The sequence below is a fragment of the Poecilia formosa genome, unplaced genomic scaffold, assembly GCF_000485575.1.
Source record: "Poecilia formosa unplaced genomic scaffold, Poecilia_formosa-5.1.2 Scaffold73, whole genome shotgun sequence".
Taxonomy (NCBI): Eukaryota; Metazoa; Chordata; class Actinopteri; order Cyprinodontiformes; family Poeciliidae; genus Poecilia; species Poecilia formosa.
Window position 1 is genome coordinate 2,205,082 of NW_006800012.1, and position 26,915 is coordinate 2,231,996.

At 40.5% G+C, this 26,915-nt stretch overlaps 1 protein-coding gene across 3 annotated transcripts in view; it reads left to right on the top strand.

Moving 5' to 3' along the window:
- The window catches only part of sorcs2 (sortilin-related VPS10 domain containing receptor 2), a 299,117-nt gene that overhangs the window by 256,092 nt on the left and 16,110 nt on the right, over positions 1 to 26,915 (top strand). For all 3 annotated transcript variants that reach the window (XM_016673344.1, XM_007555888.2, XM_016673345.1), the window contains exons 7-14: positions 4,072 to 4,190; positions 7,880 to 7,969; positions 16,028 to 16,207; positions 18,207 to 18,353; positions 19,615 to 19,717; positions 20,121 to 20,197; positions 20,402 to 20,493; positions 25,697 to 25,804. In XM_016673344.1, the coding sequence (XP_016528830.1) occupies positions 4,072 to 4,190; positions 7,880 to 7,969; positions 16,028 to 16,207; positions 18,207 to 18,353; positions 19,615 to 19,717; positions 20,121 to 20,197; positions 20,402 to 20,493; positions 25,697 to 25,804 (916 nt within the window). The remainder of the gene's footprint in view (positions 1 to 4,071; positions 4,191 to 7,879; positions 7,970 to 16,027; positions 16,208 to 18,206; positions 18,354 to 19,614; positions 19,718 to 20,120; positions 20,198 to 20,401; positions 20,494 to 25,696; positions 25,805 to 26,915) is intronic.

Consider the following 26,915-nt stretch of genomic DNA (forward strand, 5'->3'; position numbering starts at 1 on the left):
ATGTGAAATATTCACGGAAAAGTGTTTGCTTAATTTCTTCATTCTTAGACCCAAAAAATAAAGTTAGCAGACACGCCAGCATACAGTTGGTACGATTTGAGTAGTACCAACTACTAATTACCTTGGATTAACTACCTTAGTCTGCTTATTTATTTTTCCCTGTGGATGTTCTCAGTCTGTGGTGTGGTGAGTTATTCTCTGCTCCAACCACCAAGTCAGCTGTTCAGTACAGCTGCTAGAAAAGATAAGTGATGATAAATGTTGGACTGATGTAAATGGATGCGGGGGGGAGGGGCTAAAAAGGGCTTGATTTTGTAATTCTATGTTCTGCGTCCATAAAATGACCAAACAGATAATCACATTGGCTCAGTGATGGGTTTGTGATCTCCTCTGTGAGGGCAAACATGGAAGCATGCATGTGAGATTGTAAATGTCCAATTGTGTTTATCCATTATTTACAAAACCCTCCAACTATAAATGAACCTGAAACAGGCAGATTCATTGTGAATGGCAGCCAAAGGGCATGAAAAAGCTGTTTTTAAATGAATACCATTTACTGTTTCTTCATTAAACTGCCCTGTAGGGAAAAAAAAAACAAAACACAAACACCTCCCAAAAGCCGAACCTCTTGAGGAGAGTGCTGTGAAATCTGTCGGCCTGAACAGGGACCGCCTGTCTTCGGCGAGGAAGGAAGAGGAAGAGGACGTCTGTGCGGGCCGGGTGCCCAGGCATGGGAGCGCTTCCTGGGACTACGGGCAGCGCCACATGCTCCTCCTGCCTCTCTCTTTTTCGATCCCCTTCATTCGGTGCCCAGATAGATGCCGAGTTAAAGCGGGGCCGGGGCGACCAGGCGTGCAAAACCATTCTGTTCAGTCCACCTCTCGTCACATGCGGCGGCGCCAAGGTTAAACGCCGAGCGACAGCGAAGGACGCAGAGTCGAGGGGATCTCTGCGAGACGAGGAACGGCGGCCTTTCGTCTCTCTGGGCCTCCGGCCGACGAGAGGGTACGGGACTCCAGAAGAGATCGGCGCCGATCGATTGATGGATGAGCCATGTGTGCAACAGGGTCTTACATGGAGAATAACCGTGTGTGTGTGTGTGTGTGTGTGTGTCATTAGGGAGACTGATGTATAGGGAAGCATGTGTAGATACATACAGGCCTAGAAACACCGACCGACACAGAGATACCTACACAAACAAACATCTCCCTCAAGTCTAGATGTTCAAACAACCAGTTTATTAGACAAAAAAAACAAAAAACATCTAAAATCCTGTTTACTTGTCCTCTTACAGTTTTCCCTGGGATAATATCTCAGTTGCTTTGGGGAAGAACAAATATGCGCGCTCATTACCCAACATGAGCGCGCTTGCAGATGTGAAAGGACGGCAAAAAGGCATGAGGAAGTGCACGAGCTACTAGCCGGAATTGAACACTTAGCCCGCCGTAATAGTTTTTTAATGAGTTCCTCGCCATATGCTGCTTTGATTAAATGTCTGGGCTTTTCAATAAATTAGCCACTCCATTTGTTACAGCGGACACCTCTCCAGTGTCTCAGGGGGGCGCCGGTGGGGGAGGGCAGGGTACAGTGCCAATAAAGAGGGCTGACTAGGTGATGCAATGTAGACTTTTTTTTTCACCCTGGAGCTAAAGTCATTACTCTGATTGTCCTTTCCTCTGCTTTTATTCCTCTGAGAAACAATGCTGCCACACAATGTATGATGTCACCATTAAAGTACTTTCCCTTAATGGAGGAGGTCGGAGAACCAAAGAGAACCTTCCAGAAAAAAGGCTACGTTTGAAACCGTATCAACAAGAAAGACATTGTAATACCTAATATCCACCAGCAGGTGGCGATAATGCTGACGTTAAGTACTAGCATCGAGATTCTGAATTGCTATATTGGCGGTAGGCTAGCTAGCTATTTCGCAGTTAAAAATTCTTCCAAAAATAAATGCAGTTTGTTTTCTTTGACGCTGTTTAGCGTGTTATTACTTGTTCAGCTTATACGTCAAGTAGCCGTGTAACCATAGACCATAGAAGAGTGGACGCTACCTTGGCTTTCATGTGTACAAGTGAGATATCAGCCATATTGTGAGTGGAAAAATCTTCTTTGAAAACCAATACGAGTCTGATTGAGACGAATTTCCCAAAGAAAGATAATTAACATTCAGCACATTTCAATGAATTTATAATATTTTATGCACAATAATGTAACAGAAAAAAAAAGAATTTTAGTAAAAAATAATGTGACATTTGAGATAGATTATCTCCAAAATAGAGTAAAACCAAGCTAACTAGTTTATCTATAATCTACTGTTTGTCCCCCCCTGCATATATTCATTTATTATCAAATGTAAAACAGTACGTGCTGCTGGCTCAGCAGATAGAAAATAACATTTGTTTGTCTCTGATGGATTTTTGGTTAATATATGTTTCACTTTTACTTTCTCAAGTAAGAGATGTGATAATTCATAACAATATTACTCAAAAGTAAATGTATGAATTTTTTTTTTTTTTTTCAAATTTACCCAAGTATAAAACAACCTCTTCTTCTATGTAATATTTTTTTTTTCACAATCTCTCGAGATTAAGTTTACAAAAATTACTCCAGGAAAGGTTGTTCTTAAAAACCCACTCTGGAAAACCATTTTAAACATCTTATTTTTCTTTTGTAGTGTTATGTTTCAATGTGGGCAGCAGGGGGAGCTACACAAAGTCTGTTTGGCACAAAATCTATGGTTCTGCAATATCGGAGTCATGTATGAAAACACACATATGACTCATGAACACCTGGAGGCAGTTCAAAGAAAAGTTCATCACCTCAAAGCAAATTCAACTATTTGGCTTACACATGTACAGAAATTAAATGTGAGACCAACAATTTAAAACGGACAGCATAAAGTTGCAAGAATGTTTGTAACTTTGATGTAAAAAAGACTCGTATCAGTGGCTGAGTGTGTAAAAAGCTTCCTCCCACTGCAGAGGTCGGAAGTCCAGACTCATCCATCCCATTGAAATGTTACATTGTACCAAACCTCACACCTGTGTGGGTGCATGAAGACTTAGAATGGGATAGTATGCTGTTTTATGTGTGTGTGTGTGTTATCATTTTTTTCCTCCGCTACCAGCTTGTCCCAGCCTCTGAATAGGATAATGTGTTGATATTGCTGATGCAGCTGCTGGATTGAAATTCAGCAGTGGGTGAGCTCTGCAACAGGTGCTAACCTCGCTGTGTCTGTCTGTGAGGATTAGCTCCCCCCACCAGGCCCCCGGCCATTTGGACGCTGCAGCGGCCAGATTTCCATGGAGAAGCTGTCAGATCTTATGGTGTTTGGACAAAAAAGATGTCTCAATTTATTTTATTTTCCAACTCGAACACTCTTTCATTTTTGTGTCACGCTGTGTGCAGCCTCCTCTGCTTTTTGTGTGGCAGGTTTACAGTGAAAGCTGAAGTCTTATTGCTATTCCTTCATCTTTGTTTTGCTCATTTAATATCACTTGAATGTCTACTTGTGGGACAACTAGAGTTTCTTATAGGTTTTAAATAGCAAAAATCTGCAAATATCCCCTTTAAAATTCTTATAACTGCCTATTTTAATAGTTAAAACACCAAACACACCTTAATATGGATTAATGCGCTCAGTGGAAACTGACTTGGCACATAAGCTAACATTTCCTGTCTTCCTTAGGAGTACAGTCAATCAACTGTAAGAAAAACGAGTGGCGCTTTTCAATTGGCTGCGCTGAAAATGCCAGCCAATAGCGTGTTATTTTATTAAAACAAAAATAATTAAAATCCAGAGCAGATTTTTAAGAACAACAATTATTCATGGAAGTTTCCATGAATAATTTGGATTTTTGTTCCACAGAAGAATCAGCAAATTGCTGAATCCACAAATACTGTGAACAGCAAATCGGAAAGTCTTAATCGCTATGGAATATCCAATAATAATAATAATAATAATAACAGTTGGCTAAATATTCAAAATAGACATAGAAAAGACTGAGTTGTTTTTATTCTTAAACGGTAACCAATGTTTCCGTCCTGTTCCTCCGTGTCTCTCTGCAGGTCACCTCTACGTTACCTGCCTCATCCAGAACTGTTCGGACAAAATGCTGACCGCCCAGTTTCTGGGTAGAATCGATCACAATTCGCTGCTGGTGCAAGATGACTACATATTTGTTAAGGTAATTATGACCAATAAAGGATTAATCTATAACAGGACATGTTTTCCATAATACAAATGAAATATTTACCCAGTGGACCTAGTAGTTTCTCATCAATGGTAAGCAAGTGTTGGCTTAAAAAAAAATTAAGTGTACCAAGATGTTTGAACTGGAAACTCGAACAAAAACACTTAGATTTTGTTTTCTCAGTTATATCAGCATTACCTGTGTTGATTTTACTAACAAACTAATACGAACACAGCCATCTTTGTTTTAAATAACATATTTTTAAAAAAGCACCTCCTAAATGCTGATACGACGCGTCAGACAAGACATGCATTTATTTTATTAGTAACTGCGTTTGCCTTCAGAGTTGAGCCTTTAACTTTCAGACAGTTTATTTTTCTAGATAAACTCTTCCTGCCCAGATAACTCTTCATGCACTGCGGTGTGCATAAAATCGAAAAAGAATTGCTATTCTGGGATTGTGTGCTGAATTAATTTCCTCTGTAATAGACTTGCCATGCAGTACAGTATACTAAAGCATGCAAACCCAATAAGTGAATCCCATTTGCATGCGATAACAGGAAGATATACATGTGGTACGGCAGAGCGGAGTCCTTGTAATGAGATGAATTGGTCATATACTGCTGGGTTGTGCCCCGTCTCTGTGTCGCATGTGGACGAATGTGTGTAAATGTGTGTTTGCAGCATTCGCTTTTGTTATTACTTGTTGGAGTGAATGAAATGCCTTGGAGCAGCAACGTCATGTATAGTTATTCTTCAGAAATTCACCCAGTTCTCCCAGTATCACTCACCCACCACAGGGTCAGACGTGGAGCTATGGCGGGGGCCCGGGTCTGGAGGTGCCAGGGAGGGAGGAATGGTTTCAAGTCGCTTAAATGTCTGATTATAGACGAAGAAAGTGCGCCCTCGCCTGTTGAGAAAGGTGTATTTAATGTTAAAGTTACTTTCCCTCAATGGAATATATACTAGTCAGTCTCAGTGACTCTCTCACTCACGGTTTAGCCGATGTGCTTCCTGGGTAAAAATCAAACGACAAACGTCAACAGTTTCCAACAGCGCAGGTGATACTCGTCAGGGGCCCGGTGATTTGTTAGGGGCCCGGTAATTGGCCCCGCCCCCGCCCCGTCGCTGACTTGTTCCACTAATGCACAGGGTTATGAGTTATAATCTTAATAACTTTACTTGATAGTCTGGAACCGTTTTCAAATGTTTCCATCTTACCGGTCTGGAAGGAAGTTGAGGATTCCCACAAATCTGTTCACATTTGACCAAGCAGATCTGATGTTTGGGGTTCCTCAAGGTGCAGTGTTGGGACCTGTGAAGTTCCAAAATAGAAAATATAATAAATAAAACCATGAAAGCAGTTTGTTTCCTTGTAAACATGTGTAGTTTTGACTTGGTATTCCTCAGTCATTACTGTAAACTGTTAGCAGGGCGACTTTAATAAGATATTTAATCTTTTTCATGAAAAAGAGCTTGATTGTATCTGGTTACAAGTTCATTATGGAATCCATTTTGCATCTCTTGCTTTAACCTTCAGAGCTTTGAAGAAACAAACTCCTTATATGTAAGAACAGCATTGATTAAGGTCAACAAGCCAGAACTCAGTGGTTTCCTTAGTTTTCCTCTTTACTCCTTTCATGATGCCGTTTGAGTTTTAAAACTTACTGGACATTTTTCTTTTTACACAGAGTTAATTAAATTCTGGAGGTTTCTAATGTTGTTTTTCTGTTTTGTGAATTATTTTTATTGCTTCTAGCCTAATCAAGTTGTGTTACATTTTTACTTTGTGATTCTGTATACGATGTTGCCATATAATTAACAATTACTTTCCTTAATGAACAGAGAAACCAGAGCAACAAAAGAGCCCAAGACGCTTAATTAGCCTCCAGGTTTTTTTACTTGATTAAGTAAAAGAAAAAAAAAAAGTTGCATCACAATTAACATCTGTTTTAGTTACAACACAATATGAAAATAACTCACAGAACAGCCTTTTAATATCAGATATCGATCACAAATATTCATAGGCATGTATGATTCATCATATGAATTATGTGCATTATGTTAGACTCTTAAGAAGTAACTTTAAAAAAGCCCCTGAACTACATTATGTGAATTTTTGTTTGTTCTTCGACTGAACACTTTATCATTATATTATGGAAACATTTGGTTATTTTATCCATAAGTGCCAAATGAATCAAAAGAATTAAAAGAAACCAAGCAACTGACTTAACCTTCAAAACTTTCCACACTAATATATTTCGAATCCTTTCCACTGGAAACGAAAGTTCAAAAAAATGCCTTAAAACTATCATAAAAGTCAATTTTCAGGTATGAATCAAATCGATGCTGAAAAGCTTCAAAACAGAACAATTTATAGGTTCAAGTCAAATAGTGGAGACTCATAAATGTATGTTCTGTATTAAAATAAAACTTGTGAAAAGTGGAGTTTATGAGAAAAAATATGTGCATTTAACTTAACATGGCTGTCAGTTTTTACAGTACACAGGACGATATGAAAACGGGTTTTCATAATTTTACTATCGTGGCTTATTTTTATCTTCCTGTACAAAATCAAATACAGCAAGAGAAAATACTACTAACCTACTTCTGCTCAGATATAGATCAGTGAAACAGAAATATCCTGTCAAAAGCTGAGAATAAAGTCTAGTTACACTTAATTGTTCCGCTTGTCTTCTGAAATCCCGTCACTGTCTCCTTCCTTTAGCCGATTCTGTTTTAAAAACTTGGTCGGTTTCATCGCTTTTTCTTTTCTTTTCTTTTTTTTTTGTCAAATCGCTCGTTAGCATTTCAACACATCCCCATGCTCGTCTGCTCTTTTCAATCAAAGCCAATGCCTCTCAGCACAGCTCCTAAATGAGCTGACAAAAATTCAGATTTGCTCAAACAAGAGCGGAAAGAAACAGAAATAAATTCCCCTTCTGTAGATGCTTTCAAAAGCATTTAATTATCCATCAGATGCAGAAAGGATTTTAAAAGATTTACCGTTAGCTAAAAAAAAAGACAATAAAAGAAGATGACCGGTGATGTACAAGAAGTGCAGTGGTAGGTGAACCTCTCATGTTAGATATCCGATGTTCGGCTTCAGTTTGCCGTCAATCTCAGGCTGTTATGAAGCTTCGTCTGCAGCTGCGTTGGTGAAGTCAGGTTCAGCTGGAGGGCAGCGCCACTTGCATTTTTATCCCTTTCTACGTGGAAATCTCTGCAATGTGAGGCAGTTTCTTTGAATTCACCTCACAACATGTGTGAGCCACTAATGATAATAGTGACTCCTGCCTGACCAGTGAGTTGCACAAGGCTGATGTTCACTATCTTCTTTTTTTATTTCCAATGACAGAAAATTACTTTAAAAGTTCAGCCTACACTTACATTTATGTGTTTTCATATCCATACTATCACTTTTCTTTTTCAAGTTTTTCCAATCTTTTCAATCTTGTGGTAAGTTTCCATCTATTGGAACTTGCTGTTAGTAAGCTTTACGGAGTACCTCCACAGAATACCGAGTCTTTTAAAGCCTAACTTTAAAAGAAAGTAAATTAAGAAGGTCCTATGTTATCAGATACAATGTTTCTGGAACTAAATGTCATATTTGTATAGAATATGTAGCAACGTTATGAACTGATGCTTACATTTGGTGTCTTTTTCTCTTTTCGTCTCAACAGGTCACAACAGGTAATCGCACCAAGCACTACGTGTCGTATCGGCGCAATGAGTTCGTCCAGATGAGGTTTCCCAAGTATGCCCTGCCGAAGGTAAAGAGCAGCAAAGCTGAAGTAACTCTCAGCTCTCGTGTCAGTCCATGAGTTTACCTCCGTTACCTCTGGTGTTCCTCAGGGATGACGACTCGTTTTCTATTAGGTCTCCTTGTTAGTACAGACACTGATTGTACTGGAATCTTACTAAGCCTATGTACAAAGTTAAATTTCTTTTTGGAATAGACCAGTGGTGCCCAAAGTGGATCCTCGACAGCCGGCATTCTGCATGTTTCAGTTTTCTCCCTGGAGGTAGTAACAACCTCCTCAGCATGTCATAAACCTTCTAGGGAGCCATCATTCGATCCAGGTGTGTTAAACCAGAGAGAGAACTAAAAGTTGCAGTATGCTGGCCCCTGAGGACCCACTTTGGCCACCACTGGAATAGACAAACGTGGTTGTTATTGGGTCTTACTTGAACATTTTGAACTTTAGAAAGATGCCTGTTACCATGACAGCTGTCTGTTTTGCAACACTAAGGTTGTAAAAACACTTTTCTATTATATATAAAAAGATGCTTTGTGTTTGTGAAGGTCAGAGGACCCCAGGGCGGCTGTGGGTACCATGTATCTCACCGCAATCATTGTGTGAATGGGTGCATGAATGAGTGAACGACTGAATGTGGTGTAAAACATATTGGGGTCTTCTGGACTTACTAAAGCTCCATTTACTATTTATCACATATTTAAACAATCTACCTATTTCATACTTGTTATATATTTCTGAATTCAGAGATTTTCTCTATAGTGTGCGTAGATGTTGGGTAACTGGCCGGGGCCAAAAACTGGAAAATTATTCTTTTGCTAAGGCTTGTGCAGAAGACAGAGAGAGAAATATCCAAACCCTCTGCTCCGGGGATTCCCACCTGCATCTGGAAATCAGTTTCACCACCGTCTTACACAAACTCATCGGCGTTGGGCGTTAGCGTAGCACTTGCCCCTCAAATAAATCACGGCACCGGCCCTACAAATGGCACGCTGCATAAAATATTCACACTCGCACATCGATCCGCCCGTGTGTCTCGTCACTGGCGGGGTCAAAGACGGCAAACGACTTTGTCTTCGGCCCAAGGTCAGACGGGAACCTTTGCTGTCAGCCGGAGCGGCACAGGGGGCTTTTTTAAGGCAACACCAGTCAGAGTGCTATTGACCTATGCTGATGACATGCAGAGCCCGGGGGGGGGGGGAGCTTCATGTGTTTTTCAGCGTTTAGAATCGTCCCTTTTAATTGACGGTCTGTCAGAGGAGACTCCTCGGAGTCGGTCGTCGTATAGAGTCGCCTTCGTTCGACTCCAGCTCCCCGTCTTACAACGTCCCTGTGGTTTGGCTGCCGTCTCTGCAGCACTCACTGATCCTTAAAGAAGGTGAAAGGGATTGAATTGCGCATACACAATCCTTTTTGCCTTCAAGCACCTATGCGCGCGCACACACACACACACACACACACACACACAACAAAAACATAAAATTTGATTAGGTGTAGATGGGAGGCGGTGGATAAATCACTTTATGCATGAGCGTCGGCATACTGACGCGTGTGTGAGAGTGTGTGTTTAGTCAAAACATGCCCTAGTTGCTCCCTGTTCCTCGTCTCGCCTCTCTCCGCATGTGTCCTCTTACTTGGGTGAGCAGATAGGTCACAGTTTGCAAAGCTTTTAGGTAGAGCGACATGGGGTAAGGTGTTGGCAGTGACACGGGGCCCTGAGGAGAGATATTGAAGGAAGGAGATTAGGAGAAAGTGTGTGTGTGTGTGTGTGTGCGTGGGTGCGTGTGTGTGTGTGTGTGTGTGTGTTTCTGTAAGGGGTGGGGCAGTGTTATGCTGTTTTTCTGCTGTGAATAATTGAAAAGCTCGGGGAATGAAAAAAAAATGCAGAGGCCATCAAAGAAAGCTGTTTGGTTCTGTCCTGTGAGACCTGACCCGAGTTATGGATTAACCGCACACACACGCACACACGCACACACACACACACACACACGCACCCACGCACACACACACACGCCAACATGCACGCATACGCATAGGCACATGCACCGAGTTTGTTGGGCTGTAAAATCACAGGTAATAATTGTCCTTTTTTCTGCTTGGCTTCCAATCTCTTCTTTGGATGGCCAACCTTTTCTGTTTTTGTTGTTGTTTGTTTTTTGTCTCACGGTTTGTTTATCCAGGAGCAATCAGAAACCTGAGGCGGAGCTGGAACAGTAGAAAACAGGTTTAATATTTCACAAGTTGCAGTTAGAAGGTTGTTCACACTGATCAGTCCTGATAAATTGTCTTGGTGCTGAAAGGTCTTTTTCCAAGGTGGTTGGACATCACAGAATGTTACTGATTCACACCAGGACAGACTTTTGGTCGGCATGGTTGGTCCGAACCAAAAGTGGACATTTTTTTGTTTGTTTGTTGCTTTTCGGTTTGTAACCAAAGCCATTCGGGTGTTGATCATTGCTCCCATTGGACGGAAACAATGGGGGCGGGACAGAGCACAGACCCCAAGAACCAAACTTTGGAAGTTCTGCTTGCTGCATTATTTCTGTTCCTGCGACACCATTTTGAACGTCGAGAGCAACTCAAGCTTCACGATTTGATGTTTCTAATTTTGGAACAACGTCGGCAAATCGGTGCTGAAACCCGAATGAGGAGAGATGATCTGAGCTCCTGGCGTCTCCTTATAATCATTCGGCTTTAATTCCATCACACTGATCCAGAAATAAAAAGCCACCAGGTTCAGTTCAAATCTAATTCATTCCCTTAATTTAACTGTAATCATTTACCAGATTTCCATAAAAGCAAAATGTAAACTTACTTTACTAGATTAAAAGCCTCCAAACTATTACTACTCTGTAACTAGCACTGATGGCATCCTGACATTCATTTTATTCACTTAACTGTTTCATTCCTGACACCAAGAAAAAAAAAAGTTTATTTTGAAACAAATAAATAGATAAGCTGATTTTGTTAAGATTGTGATTTAATGATATTTTAGAATAATTGTGGATTTATTCTGGAATGCAGCGAGGGGGAAAAAAAACAACAACTTTTAAAGGTCAGTGATTTTTTGATAAAACCAAGCAAGACAGGGGAACCTTTAGGCTGCATATGAAATAGCTTTTTCAACTATAAAATGCGTCACAATAAAAAAAAAAAGAAAAAGAAAAAGAAAAGTCAGAGTTTCATTTCGAGAAAGAAAGTAGAGTGAATGGATTGTCGCCGTCCATCCGGCTGTGACAGCTGATTGGCTGCGAGGTGGTGTGTGTGCGTGTGTGTGTGTGTTTGTGCGTGTGTGTGTGTGTGTGTGTGTGTGTGTGTGCTGTCAAATCTCAGACAATCGTTCCGGTGCGAATTGTTGTGATGATGCGGACCAGTAAGCTGTGAGACTGGGAGCCCAGAACTAAACCCAGATGTTCCTGCTGAGGCACTAATCCTGACCACTGATCACAGACTGAGCCTTGCTGCAGAGAACCTGAGAAACTGTTTGACTGAAATAGTGAGCAGAGGACAGATTTAGGATTTAAATGGTTTATTTAACCAAAACTGCAATGTTACATTTAACATTGACATGGGCAGACAGACAGACAGATAAGGGTCTTCCTTATTTCTGCTTCTGGGGCTTCAGCCAATCAGTGCCAAGGAAGATAAATGGTGCTCCTTGATTGGCTGCTTTACAAACACCAGCCAATGGCACATCAACTAGCATTGTGCCAAGATATTTCAGATTCCTGAGCTTCATTTTCTTTCAAACATTTTAGATAAGCTCTAAGAAAAAAAAACAAACAATAAAAAACAAAACAGAAATAAGCAAAATTTTTGCGAATAGATGAATTTGCTAAAACTGAGTCGCAAATAGGGAAATAGGCTGGAGTTCATTGTAACGCATGTTGAAGTTATGAATCAATTAATATGTTGCAGAAAGCAATACAGCAGAATAATCTAAAGAGCCATAGAAATATAAAAAGCCAAAATCGTCCTTTTGTAATATATTTTCAAGTCCAACAGTTATATTTGACATAAAAACTACAAACCTAAACGTCATACCTCCAATGAAACATGACGGTGGCAGCATCATGACCTCAGATGACTTTTCTTTAGATGACATTAGATGTGTTGCAATAACATATTTTGCTGGACGATAAATGGTCCCGGAAATTATTGCGATAAATGATAACATTGTTGTTTTGAAAACATTTTCAACTAATATAACAATGAAGGCAGAATAATGCAATTATACATTCTGAAAGATTAGTAAATTTTACTCTAAGAGAACATTTAACTCTGGTACTTGATCTAAAATAAAGAAGCAAGACAACCGAAACAACGAACAATAAAAATGGATCATAAAGTCTCAGCAAAACAAATCATGCAAAACTGCCAGTTAGGACTTTTGTAAAAATAAAAAAATGATGAGAATAATAATAAAAATGCAAACTAACTACATTATGCTGTGTGTGAAATGTAATCAGCATGTTTCAAAGTGACAGCTTTTCAATAATAATAATAATAATAGTTAACTGCATAAGAATACAAATGAAAACAATTAGATTGTGATTAATTGATTTATTGCTTATTGTGATGAAAGCAGACTTACTTTCAGATGAATAAAACTCTGAACAGTTCGAAATATTACTCAGTTTGACACGACAACCTTAACATGAGCTCAACAGTGCAGACCTATAATAGAGGTAAAGTGTCTGCAGGTTTGCTTATTTCCTCTAATGTTCCCTCTGACAGATTTTTTCTGTTTTTCAGTCAAACTTCCTCATTAAAAGTGTAGTAATTTTTTGAAACGATGTATCATGGTGTCATTTTTTTAATGCTTGCAGTTCTTTTACATAGCTACAGCCTGAGACACGAGTCAGCAAACTAATGAAGGATTGCTGCGTCACACTGACACAAGTCTCAGCTTTACGCTGTTGAACGTCAGCATGGAGCTACAGCAGAAAGAAAAGTAATTTCAATAACTTTCTGGCATCAAGATATTACATTCCCAAACAATTTCTACAGCTTATATTCACATAGATCCGCATCAACCTCGTGGGTTTATATGCGTGTGTTTCCTTTGCTCCGTCACCTCCACCGAGTCTTTTTAGTGGCGGATTACGTCGCCTCCTCTGCGGTGCGGTGGGCGGCGCGGCTGACTGAATGTCAAAAGGCAGCCGGAGCTGCGGGTCGGTGTCCCTTTCAGCGCCGCCTCCACCTGCTGCCGCTCCGCGCCGCTGAATGAGACAGGATGTCAGCCGTAAACCGCGGTGAAGCGGCGTTTAATGAAGAACGGGGAAGAGGAGGTCATGGGGGGTGGGAGGGGGAGGGAGATGCATCAAACACAGCGGCTTATTACATAACCCATAGATTTTTATTCCTAAAATAATATACACCAAAGTCCTTATGGGTTTTCATAGGAACTCACTATTTTATTTGAGTGTTATATATTTACTATGAAGTCAGTTATGTCTTTTAATCCAACTGTTTCTTTCCCTATCCAATGGTTAACAGTTTAAAGGGGTGGGATTATGTAAAATCAACTTTTTTGAGCTTTATATTATATTTTTATACCCTCATCAAAAACATACCTGGAGACTTGCTTTGATCCTTTCATGCATGTTTGAGAAACCCTTTGATCTCCCATGGCAACCATTCAGCTCCATAACTCCTGGGTGGATCTAGTGCAGACTCCAAGTTTCAGATCGCCCGTCCCCCCAGTCAGCTCCTTCAGACTAGCCAGCAGCATTTAGCAGTCTGGACTTTGGGTTCTTTTCTCAACAGAGTCAGATACCTACTCCTATGTTTTTGCAACGTTATTTCTCGTTTAGTGTTATCTATGCTGGATGCATTGTAGGCTTATTAAATGTGCCTCAGAAACCCAGGTCCAATCCGACTGTCTAGAAAAAATAAATTTGGCCCAATATAGCCTGAAGTTCAGTTCCTGTCAGCCTCAGATGGTAAATCTGAGCTTTAATTCAGAGGAGTAAAAACTGTACAGCCGCTGGTTTCCTGGCCATGTTGAGTGTAACTGCATCTGGACGTGTATGAACCACTGCATTAAAGCAAAGTAGAAATAATCCATTTCGTTATTACATTAAATTTCATGTCTGTTTACTGATTTACTCTCCAAGTTGAGTCGAGAACAAATTTTCTGGGACGTGTGACTGACGGGAGCGGAACAGGGCGGGGGCGCACTTACGTTTATTCAGCACTTAAAATGGTTAAAAATGCCTAAAGTCAATTCATATCCTCCTCATGAATCCTTTGTCTAATCAGTGAACAGTCCCAAATAAGCATCACAACCATAATCTATGTGTACAGAGTTTATACCGGCGTTGGGTTGGGATCAGAACACTTCAATGAATTCTTTGGGTTCAACATTAACGCCTCTTTATGTTGATCGTTTTCCTCAGTTTGCTCGTTTCGTCATAATCCCGTCGTGCGCAATTTGCAACAAAGCCGGCTAATTGAATCAGAAACGTTATGTTCATGAATATGAAGATGGATGCACGGCCCCCTTTTTTTTTGTATTTCCGTCACTCGAAACGACAAATAAATCCAGAGGTAATTGAGCCTGAGTGTGTCTTTATAATCAAGATGGAAGAGTGTTAATGATTGCACACACCCTCGGAGGTGCTTCCCTCCACACGCTGGTGGTTTTGTCTTCAGATGGTATGGTAATGTAATCAGTAACACAGAGAAAGTGCTGAGTCGCCCTTGTGTGGCTGCTACATTATTTCATGAGTGATGAAGCCGTTTTCCTCACAGTCCCAGGAGCACCGACAAGTACACTTAGCAAGTTTGCTCTAGCTGCCAAATGGTTGTTGCTTTTTTTTTATTTTTTTTTTATACATTTTGAAGCGCTTCACTGGGTGTTTGTTTTCTTTCAAATCCTCTTGCTGACACTGGTTCTGTTTTTATTGGATTGAGTTATTTGCTTTTCTTTGTGTATTTTCTTTTCGGCTTTTCATTTTTCTTACTACAATAAGTTTTTTTTTTAAAGTTTTGTATTAATACGAGTTACAACAACATTTATTTTCCCTTTGGAATCAATCAAGTATTTTTGAATCTTATTTTTATTTAAAGGGGCGGTATTACGTAAAATTGACTTTACATAATAATTATTCTCTCAAAAACATACCTGGAGTGTTGCCTTGATTCTTTCGTGCTTGTTTGAGAAATCCTTTCATCTCCAGTGGCAACCACTCAGCTGTGCAAAACGCCCAGGTGGACTTAGCCCCGCCTTCTTGGCGCAGCTCCTCCTCGTTTCCTCCTGCTCAGCTCCTTCAAACTAGCTAGCACCATTAGCAAACACCTGGTAGAACATCAGCTGAGCTCATTATAGGAGCTGCTTCTCAGTACAACGCTGGTGAAAATGTTGTTAAAAGGTTAATAAAGGAGCCATGTTGTGACAACTTCCTGAAGGTGAAGTTTCAGAAAGAGCAGAAGTTTCTTAAAGAGACAGAGGCCCAATTTTAAGGCGTTAAATTCCATCCTTATATTCTTTTAAGTCATATTTGATATCTGTAGCATTTTTGCTGAAAGTAACTTGATTGTGCTATGAAACAGCACTACAACACATAAAACTGCCACTTCAACTTTTTTGTGTTAGAGTCAGAGTTCCACCTGTGACTTATTGCATAAAGTTGTGGTCATAGTTTCAGGGGTTTTTTTTGTTTTTTGTTTTATATATATATATACAGGATTTCCAAACCAAATGGACAAAAATGTGTAAAAAAACACACAATTCTTCAGGGCACCAAATTCAGTCAGGGTGTCCAGCAGGATATGGATCAGAACCTCGTAGGTCAAACCAGTATTACACGGTTTTGGAGGCGTACAGCAGAGTTCACATCCAGCTGACCCCTTCACTACCGCCGTACTACCGAGCAATCGCATCTGTTATTGCTTGGATTGTCTACATTGTTGGAGGGCAATATTAGAGAGAGTGTCTTTTTCCAAATTGTTGTGGCACAACACTTTGTCCAGAGTAGAAGTTTTTAACCTGGGGTTATTACGTCGATTTAAAAAAAAAAGTATCTCTTCTCACCCGTTTCCTGCTCTCTCCCTTCCTACCTCCTGCAGGACGTTCAGATAGTGAGCACAGACGAGAGCCAGGTGCTCCTGGCCCTCCAGGAGTGGTACCAGTCCGACACGTACAACCTGTACCAGTCGGACTCGCAGGGCGTCTACTACTCCCTGATCCTGGAGAACGTCCGCAGCACCAAGCAGCCGGAGGAGAGCGTCCTCATCGACATCCTGGAGGTGAGGCGCTCCGTAACAAATGACAAATGTGTTCTGTTTTTTTTTTTCCTCCTCCAATTTTCTTCTTTAATTAATTAATTTAGTGATTAAATCTATAACTTGCAACTATGAACACAAATGAAGCCAGATCTTCCACTGGCGGGGAATCGGTGGAAACGAGGTGACGGCGTTCCCGAGTCCTAAGCAACAAAATGAGCATCTGATGATGTTATAAGTAAACGAACCACTTAGTCACACTTAAGGGGATAATGCTTACACTTCCCTTCATTAATCTTACTATCAGTAAATCCCATTAAAAGCCCGGAGCCACTACTGTGCTACTTGGTCTCATTGGGATTTATCTATTGTAGGAGAAGCTTTCAGACCCTTTTTTAGGGGGGGATTTTCTAGTAAAATGTAACATTCTTTTGTTTCCTGAATCTATCTTTAGTGTGTTACTCAAAAAGTAGGTGGAACTCTATGATTTTTTTTTATTTTTATTATGGCCTGGTTCTGGTGTTCCTCAAACTTTTTCAGAGTTAGGATTTATCTATTGTAGATAAATCCAAACACTCACAGACCACCTAATTCACATGTGCCAAACTCGAGGCCTGGGGGCCAAATCTGGCCCGAAACATTGAGTTTGCCTGACTGCTGCCTCAGCCTTACTTGATGTCAAGCTGTAGGCTGTGATGGATACGGCACATTTAGCATCATACATTAACGCAAATATTGTAAAAGTTGCTTCCAAATATTCCCAAATCAGCACCACAGAATCTGGGATTTTGATTGCAAAAAACCCCACAAAAACAGACAGAATTGAGAAAAGAAAACAATAATAAACTGACTATGGACGAGCCAATTTCTGAAATTTTTAGATTCATTTCACACAGAAAAAGCTTGGATGTTGTCGGCTCCTGAAAGGTAGAATATTCGCAAGAATAAATGTAACATTTTCCATCATTAAAGGCATAAATTTACAATATTAACATTAGGATATTCACTGCAGTTGTAAAGTGGTACACATATAAGAATAAGTGTGTTTTATTACACTCTGGCAGAGCAACTGGGAGGCATCCCAATGAAATGACCGAACAACCGTAAATCTCTGAGTGAACGGCCAAATGCTCGCTCTCATAGCACTCACCGGCTTTAATATCTGACTTATTGTTTTGTCCTCGTTTGTCTTGAGAGGCAGTATTAATAAACGGTTTGGGCAGCTTAAAATGTTTTTCCACTTTTTGATCACACTAGAAATATCAGCTAATCATCAAAGGAGTGCCACAAAAAAAAAGCAAAGTTTTACAGGGGTCTCTGCTGAAGCTAGTTGCCATTTATGTAGAAGTTCAGGGTCTTTATGTTATTACCAGCATCTCCTCACATGCCTGCTTAACGGTAGCTAAGAAGCTGTTGTCAAGGACAGAATATTTGTAACATGCTAGGCATTGATAGCCAACGTCAATCAGTTCCAAATATTCAACAAATTGGTTGAATACAGGCAATTTGGCCAATGCTGCACCAATGTTTTTCCACTGCTAATAGCTAGCTGTGCTGCATTGTTGATGCCAACTTGTATTAAGCTTCATTTGTTATATCTGTAGTATATACAATATATTTGTAGCAGCAGTAGAAATATATGTAATATTACTCTTATGTTTACAGATAAGCTTGTTTAATCCTTTTTTTTACTACCCGTTAATCTAAACTATGTTTTTTTTGTTTGTTTTTTGGTTCTAGTGGCCTTTATTTGAAAGTGCTAAGACAGAAAAGTAGGTAAAGAGGGAGAGAGAGAAGACATGTGGCAAAGATCACCAGGCCAGGAATCGAACCTGTGACCGCCACGTCGAGGACTAAGGCCTCTTTATGTGGACTGTGCTTAACCTCTGTGCCACCACAGCACCCCAACCTAAACTATCTTTTCCTTAAATGGTGTTTAAAGAGACAGAGAGGCATCGTCACGGCGCTTAGCAGATGGAATCCCAGATGTTTCAGCTTGTAGCACATCTGCTTTGTTTCCTAGGTGCGTGGGGTGAAAGGCGTCTTCCTTGCCAATCAGAAAATCGATGGAAAAGTGACGACTCTCATCACCTTCAACAAGGGGCGGACCTGGGAGTCCCTGGCCCCGCCCACCACGGACATGAACGGCAAACCAGTCAGCTGCAAAGTAGTAAGTGCTCCATTTTTCATCTTTACCAAACTGCAACACAAGTCACAAGTATGACTAAAACCAAAGCTTTTATGGTTTTAAAGTTGATAAACTCTTGACGGCAATGAATCAACTCATGTTAAGGGCAAACATCCCAAAGTTATCCAACCATATTTAGGGGCTTTTTGAAGTTTTATTGTGTGTGGGGTTTTTTTTCGTATGGTTTTGCTGATACTCTAGGTATGTTAGCTAAATGAATGACACACGACAAGGCTTCACATTGTCACCGATACCCGATCTAGAATTTTCTTATTTTAACATCGGGGCATATACAGATATCGATAACGGATCGTTCCGTCTCTGCGTTGAACATAAAGGGGAAAAGGACGAGTGCTGTGGTATGAGGAATGCACACCAGATTCTTGTCAAAGTCGCAGCTTCGCAAGGTTAGACAGCAGAGAGCCATACGTCTCCCCCCAAACCCCGCCCGTATTCTGAGCTCCATACATCACACCCGGCCGGGAGGCAGAGGGGAGCACCAGTGTTCTCCTTTATTTGAACCATCGCTCCCATCTGCTAAAAAAAAAATATGAAGACAGGTGCAGATATGAGCCTGACGCTTGTGTACCACCTTTAAGACATGTATACACACGAACACACACACACACACACACACACACACACACACACACACACACACACACACACACACACAGCCGTTAGATCTCTGATACTGACCTTGTCATAACAATGGGCTCTCCCCATACTTCAAAAAAAATTGCTTGGCAAAATATCTGCTGTCCTGGATTTAAGTCGCCACATCTATCAAGCACGGAGAAGACTTCATTTTCAGGCGCTGACACAACACATATTGTCTGTGTGACGCCGTGGGGCACGGCGCCCCCCAGCCCACGCAGCAGGTGAAGGGGGGAAGATGTGGCGGTGCGTCAAGAGAAAAACTGTAAGGCTCGATCTTCTGTCTCCCACCTGTTGGAGATCAGCTCCGGAGATTAATGAGCTTTCAGCGTGAGGATGGTTAATCTTACTGCCTGTAGAAGGAAATCCAGATGGTGAAAATATCGCTAAGCGCAACCTAGCATAAAGACGAGCTAATGCTAACGGTTTCCCTGAGGCTGAGGTCAACAAAGCTACAATCTTTTCCTTTTTACGGCAGAATCGCCCAGCGAAGATGTCCGTCTTTGCTGAAATTTGATGGTCTGCAGATGAAATGTTGAAGTTTACAGTATGCTAACTTACCGTCCTTCCTGTTGCTCCGCTGCAGCCGGATTGCCACCTCCACCTCCACCTGCGCTGGGCCGACAATCCCTACGTCTCTGGCACCGTCCACACTAAAGACTCGGCTCCGGGCCTCATCATGGGCGCTGGTGAGTGGAACCGTCTCTTTTCACATTAAAACTGCTTTTTTTTTTTTTCTTTTAAATTTATAAGCCTATCTTCCCCTGATTTAAAAAAAAAAACAAAAACTCTTACTCAAACGACTGGAAAAACAGACGGAAATTTAAATGGAATTTTTAGAACGTGGGTTTCTGTCAATTTTCAAGATACAACCTGAAAGTAGTGCGCATTTGTTGGGAAGATAACTAAATGAATAAAAATGGCCTGAGGTAGAAATCCTGCTGTATTGCTCTGTGTGGCAGCTCTCTGTAGACCTGCCTCTCTCAGCCCTGTTGCTCGTTTGCCTCCTCTCTCTTCTCTGACTTTTTCTGTTGTGTGTTTCGGGAGTCCCCTCTTCCTGATGCAGCTCTGCATTTTTCATCTTTCCCTCAGGTAACCTTGGCTCCAAACTTGTAGAGTATAAGGAGGAGATGTACATCACATCAGACTGTGGGAAGACTTGGAGACAGGTACAGCATGCTTTGACTGATTTTCTTTCTTTTTTTTTTTTTTACTCCAAGGAAAAACCTGGAGATAGAATATCCAATTTCTAACCAAGGTTTCTTTTAAACCAAAAAAAAAAAATTGTGCTTTATGAAGCTGATCATGAGAAAAACACTGAATTGTTCCCATTGGTAAAGTAATTTCCATTCCTTAATGTTTTCCTGTTAAAGGTGTTTGAGGAGGAGCATCACATCCTGTACCTGGACCACGGTGGAGTCATTGTTGCCATCAAGGACACGTCTATTCCCCTCAAGATACTGAAGTAAGATTACACCAACTCTTTACTACCTCTTATTTACTGTTTTAGCTTCATTACAAACTGCCAGTGGTGCGCACACTTCCCCTAAATTGCTAGTAGCGGAGCTAAGTTAGCGCTTTAACTGCTTCACGGTTAGCATTAGCGGTGACCCCCCCACCACTGGTACATGCCTTCTCCTTTAAGTATTTAAGAACTAATCAGATTTCTGCTAAGCTAATGCAGCGCTACCGTCTTGGAATCCATTGAAGACAGTCACCCTTTCTCACACAGGCTATCACAAGCTTAACAGGATGCTATCTCTTTGGCCTAAAATAGGAATGTTATGATGAAAACCCAAAGCAGAGATGTAATCAGAAGTGTGTGGCTCAGCTCTAATTCAGACGATGGACTCAGTCTTTCACCTGACCTCTGAAGGCGTTTCTGTTTCTAGACGAGTTGAGAAAGAAAGATTTCACCCAGAGAGAAACCTCAAATATTAGTCAAATAATCCTGATTGATGACATAATATGACATAGCACAAAAAAAACAAGCTGTTGGTTTTATATTTCTGGCCTCAGAAAATCTGTGTGTTCTTGTGTAACGGCTCTGTTAAAGAGCTTCTGGATGAGGATAAAAAAAAAAAAAACAGCTAATCATGGAATGCAGATTTTTTTTTTTCCCAGGGTTTTTCAAACTGATTTATTGCATCTATTTTAAGCTGAAACTATTTCGCAGTCTCAGTAAAGTGGATCATTTGTTATTGCTGCAACTCCAACTGGCGCGCACCCCCGGTGTCAGCGATCGTTTTGCAGCCCATCTAAAGGCGTTTTCCACGCTCCGACGCCTCCCAGGTTCCCTCCGACGTGACGGATTTCTGTTTTGCAGGCTGATGTGGTTTTAATGTGGCGAGATGTAGCGTTATTTGGGAAACTAGCTGTGTGCCATTAACTTAATTTTGGTTAATTACCGTGAATGATTTCTGCTTTAGTACCAGAGATTAAGATGCTGATTGTTACAATGTTTTAAACTTTTCCTAAATCTTGAAAGCTGTGTCATTTTGTGTGGCTAATTCAAACGGCAGCAAATCTAAACTGTGCATATTAATACACACACATATACATTTTTTATGTGCTTTAGAAAAGCTTGATGCACACTCATCTGATACTTTATTAGGTACACCCTAATAAAGTATTTGGACCCGACCTTCAGAATCACCCTAATTCTTCAAGGTCGCTGAACAAGAGGCGGACACTGCAACTAAAAAGTTAGTTGTGCTAACGCTAAAGCACTAAACATTAGCTCCAAGAACACAAAAGCACAACACTTTGACCCTAAAGCACTCATTATAAACATTAGTTCTGCTAATGCTACATCACTACACCCAACAGGGTTTAGTGGAAGCTAAAGCGTTAAGCGGTGGCATTAAATCAAATTATATCTGCCCTTCAAAGACTATGATGTTGTATGTATGTTTCTTCTCTACTGTCTGTGCTTTATTTTATTTTTGTATGTAATTTAAAATAACTTTATTTGGTGGCGTAAACCGCCAGCTGTCTGAAGACTTCTTCAGCCGGTAACCAAAACTTCAACACAGATGTCGATGTTATTCAACTGACAGATTACAAAGCAGCCACGTAAATTAGCTCTGCAAATATATGTGGAAAAGTTAATTTAGGGGATGCTGAGTGTGCTAAATGTTTTCAGAGCTGACTAAAGGGCTAATTGAAAAATTAGCTCCAAAATTAGCGGATTAGCAGAAACGAGCCCATCACTATAACACCACCAGCCTGGATCTCACCTGATTTTATTTATTTATTTATTTATTTATTTATTTATTTATTTATTTATTTATTTTTGCATAATTCAGGTGAGATCCATGTTCTCCATCAAATTCTGATCCTATTATCTCACTGGACCAGCAATTGTTTTTCCAGTCTATTATTGTCCAATTTTAGTGAGCCTGTATGAAATGTTGCCATGTTTGTTTTTGTTGCTGCTGTTCTATCTCTGCATAATTTTTTTTTATGTCGTTTTTATCTCATCACCCCACGTTCCCCAAATTACATCACAATTTGTGGTTGTTTTACCGAGAGACGACGAAATGGAATCAACGTTGTAGCATGAAGCCGTCTATAAGATCAGTGTGCAATGATGTACGGAGCTGCTAGCTAGTTAATAAACTGCCATGTTTGAGCTAATAAGTGATTCTTGCCCAGCGGATGATCAATGATTTGAAGTCAAATCAAGACCTGACAATGCAAGAAAACAGAAACATTTCTTAGTTGCTGTTTTCTGTTTGATCTGACAGAATTTGTACTTTAAACAAAGTTGCAAGAGCAAGAGCTTCTCTGATCTCATCAGTATCCGACTGATCTTTCCCAGAGTTTAAGTTAAAGGCTCGCCCATCAAAGCCTCGTGATTACGTAACATTTTTCTTAATTCGTCTTTGGGATCACTGTGTCTCTCTCTCTCTCTGTTTCTCTCTCCGAAGGAAGATAGAAGCAGAACGAAAACAAAAAGCGCTTTGGTAATTCCAAACTAATTTCCGTCATCCGTACACCTGAGCGGTAATTCCAACAATTACAAAGCCCTCAGATTCAGCGCCCAACAGGTTGTGTTGACAGAAAAGAGACCTCCAACGTTGTTAGATTCAGCTGTTCTTTGATGCATAATGAGGCTTTGCGACTGCATCCTCAGTAGCTGTGTTGATCTGTGCTGTCTTCCCCCCTCGCTGTGCGCGTTCGCTGCTGATTATCTTATTGTCGTCCCGGTAAGAGCGTCATTAAAACACACTGCCGTGTTGTGTGAGCGAGACACTGCTTGATTCCTCATTGATCCCTCTCCATCACGCAGTCACACTTACTCAGCGCTACTGCCACTGTCGACAGCTGAAATTGTTGGCACGGTGACTAAAGGAGAGCAGATGGCTCTTCTTGTTTTATTTTACAAAAAAAGGAATTTAATAGCAAACTGGGTTCGCCTGCCTGCACAGCCGTGTTCTGATATTATATTATGTATTTTCTAAACCCTCAATCGTATTCAGTCAACTAGAGTCAAAATCAAGGAAAGGAAAACATTTTTTTCAAACTATGAGGACTTTTCTGAATTTTCATATATAGAATATGCATTTACTCAACCTTTCTTCTGTCTCCATGTAACCCTATCTTCTACGTCTTCTCTCTCACAAGCTACCTTCCTTTCCTCTTTCACTCCATCCTCAAATCTCCTCTTTGGTCTTCCTGTTGGTCTCCCTCCATCCTCAGCATCCTTCTACTCTCCTCTGTTCATGTCCAAACCATCTCAGCTTGGTTTCTCTCACCTTATCTCCCCACACATCTGACATGAGTCATTCCTCTGATGCATTCATTCCTGACCTTGTCCATCTTTGTCACTCCCAAAGAGACCCTTTGAGAACCGTGTACACAACCTAATCGTCCTAATATCCTGTGTATAAAACTAAAACATGTGAAGTTTTTAAAGAATTCTTTGAACTTCTTGGTCATCATCACTACATCAGAGTGCACTTTATGAATATTGAATAGAACAGAAACTTTATCCATCGCCACATGGACAACAACGTTAAGCAGTTAAGGACTGATTAAAATGCAGCTTTAGTCTTTTGATATTTCCAGTCGTCACGAATGAACACTTTGCATGATAATCAGACATTCATCCTGTTGGATGGAGTCTCACTGCAGTGCAGATAATAAGGCATTGTTTCAACTGAGCGCTGAAGCACAGTTCGATGTCATTTGGTGCATTATTTTTTTATATTTCCGTTGTAAAAGCCTCTCTATACCACAACATTCAGGTCAGCGGTTCGCAGTCCATTGACTGATGGACTGAAAAACGTTGCTGCTTGTTACAAAGATGAGACATAAAGTTAGACGTTCGGGTCTAACCACAACCGTCTAACGTCCGACTTTTGGTGGAAACGTTCCAAGACTACTACGGGCCATAAAGTAGCTTACCAAACCACAGTGACCCATGCCGTACCGCTCTATGGGAACGAGGCATGACTGACTGAGTTTTGGTTGGGATAATAGTACTATCCAATTTCCCAATGTTGTACAGTCCTACTCTTAAGTGGTATATTTAATATTGACTAAAGTTAAAGTGAGCTAATTTCTTTTCTCAGGGATCATTCAAGCTGGACATGCAGCAAAACACGACAACTTGCTTACCACAGTAAGACAGTATGAAGGTTCAGCTCTCGGTTTGCTGTGGTGGATTTTAGCGCCCAGTTTTAATGTTTTAGAGTTTAATGCAAAGCGTAATTTGGAAATCATTGCGAGCCACTAATTATCTGCCTCTTGATAACAAGCAGAACTACACAGTGGGGAAAATTAATCACTAGCCCGGTTTTTAAAGGTAGTGAAGGTTATTGAGGAACTCAAAGGGCCTTGGTCGCCATCATTACAGTACAACCAGGGTACTATACTAAAATAAACGTGTAAAACTCTGTAAGTGTTTAGTAATATGACTTGAAATATCATTTTTCTTAGAGAAATAACACCAAATGCTTTTAAATTGCCATGATGAAATGTGCTGACACCTGATTGAACGGTCTTTTCTTGGCTCTCCTCTATTACCAGAGCAGAAATGAAACATTAATGGTTCACTGGTCCAAGAAGCCCCTGAAATACGAGTTTGGTTTTCATCCAGAGTTTTGGGTGGAGATTCGCACCTGATAAAAGATCCCTGTGTAATTTCCTGTACCTCGCTTTCTCTGGGACTTCTAAGTTTTGATTCAACCGTTTTTCACTTTGGAGATTTTTGATACGGGGAACTTTTAGCACTTCTCTTGTCCACGTTTCTGTAGGTCGAACATTTTCTGAAATCAGCTGTTCTGATGCAGAACGGATTGCATTGGTTGTTGGAGGAGAGAGTGATTTAAGTTCATTTGAACTCTTCTTTTTTCCAGTAAGTCCATCAGGCATCGTGTCAAATAATGTGAACTAAAGTAGAAGTTAAAAGATTTTTTTACTTTTTTGTAACAAATCTGAATAGAATATGAAATATTTGCCTTTTTTATCTCTACTATTTAACGTTTTTTTTCTGTTGTACAAGTTGGAAAGAAATAGTTGCAACGGCTTTTCATTTTTCTTCAAAATGATTTTTGGCACAGATATGTGCTTTCCGAACCCAACAAAAGCGTGTTAGTCATGTTTCTTAATAAAAAAGTTAAACTTTTTTTTGATATGGGCTAATGCTTTTCTTTTCTTAGGTTCAGCATTGATGAAGGCAGAACCTGGAACATTCACAACTTCACCAGCACATCTGTGTTCGTGGACGGACTCCTGAGTGAACCAGGAGACGAAACTCTGGTCATGACGTGAGTTAATAAACTATTCCCCCAAAAGTACAAATAAAAACTAAATCTGGTTGAGAGCCTGTTACTGGGAGACACTTACCAATCTGGAACAAACTTGGTTTGACTAAGTTTGACAAGTTCTTGGTTGTTCTTCCAACACAATGGAGTATTTCCTCTGCATAGATAAAACATGCGGTTTTCCATGTGTAGCTCTCCCTTTTTCAATCATATTCTCTTTTATTTTGCAGGATCATTGCATAATTTACAGCATATGCCAACTTACCTCAGCTGGTTTTGAAGGAAAAAAAAAACATTGATTCCCTTTTTTTCTTTTTTTTAAAGCTCGGTTCTCTGCAGTCTGGGAGTTGGGCGACATGTCTTCTTTACAGAAAGAGGCAGAGGTGCATTTCTCAGAGCTCTTGAAAAACATTATGCTAAAAGGTTATTATGAAGTTCTTTTCACAGCAATGCCAAGCGCTGTCTGCCCGAGCTCTCCTCACACTTTCTGCTCTCTGCTCGTTTCTAATGAGTTATCTGACAGAACCTTCCAGGCTGCAAACTGTGCTTGAGGAGGGGGCTCAAGTTACTCTTCCATCACAGCGATTCTTGCGCGATTTGTTGGAGCGGGTCAAGCAATTTCGTGGTGCTAACCGCAGCTGCTCTCGCACCCGATTTCCCTCAAAGCCCCCCTCCTCTGTCTTGACCTCTAAATTGCCATTACAGTGGAGGTGGAAGGGAGAAAACAGCCCAATCAGCCTCATGGCCTTCCCTCCTGTCTGTTTCTTTCCCCTCTGACATTTTACCACATCCGATCTGGGCATGTTTTGTTGTTGTTGGTTTTTTTTGTGTGTTTTTCTCCATGCTGGCTTTTTGCCAGCCAGCAACGTCCAGCGAGGTACAGCAGATCTGTGCATTTTAAATAGGATAAATGGTACACTTTAGAGCAACATGAAGTGTTATACTGAGGGTATGCTTAGAATTATTCTTATCCTTAAGGTAATTTTCTGAGCTACGTTAGCCTCTTTAGCCTCTTTAGCAACTTTTGAAAGATGATAAATTGTCCCAGAAGTTATCGCAATAAACGATAATATTGTTGTTATGAGACCGTTTTCAAGTAATGCCATAATAATGC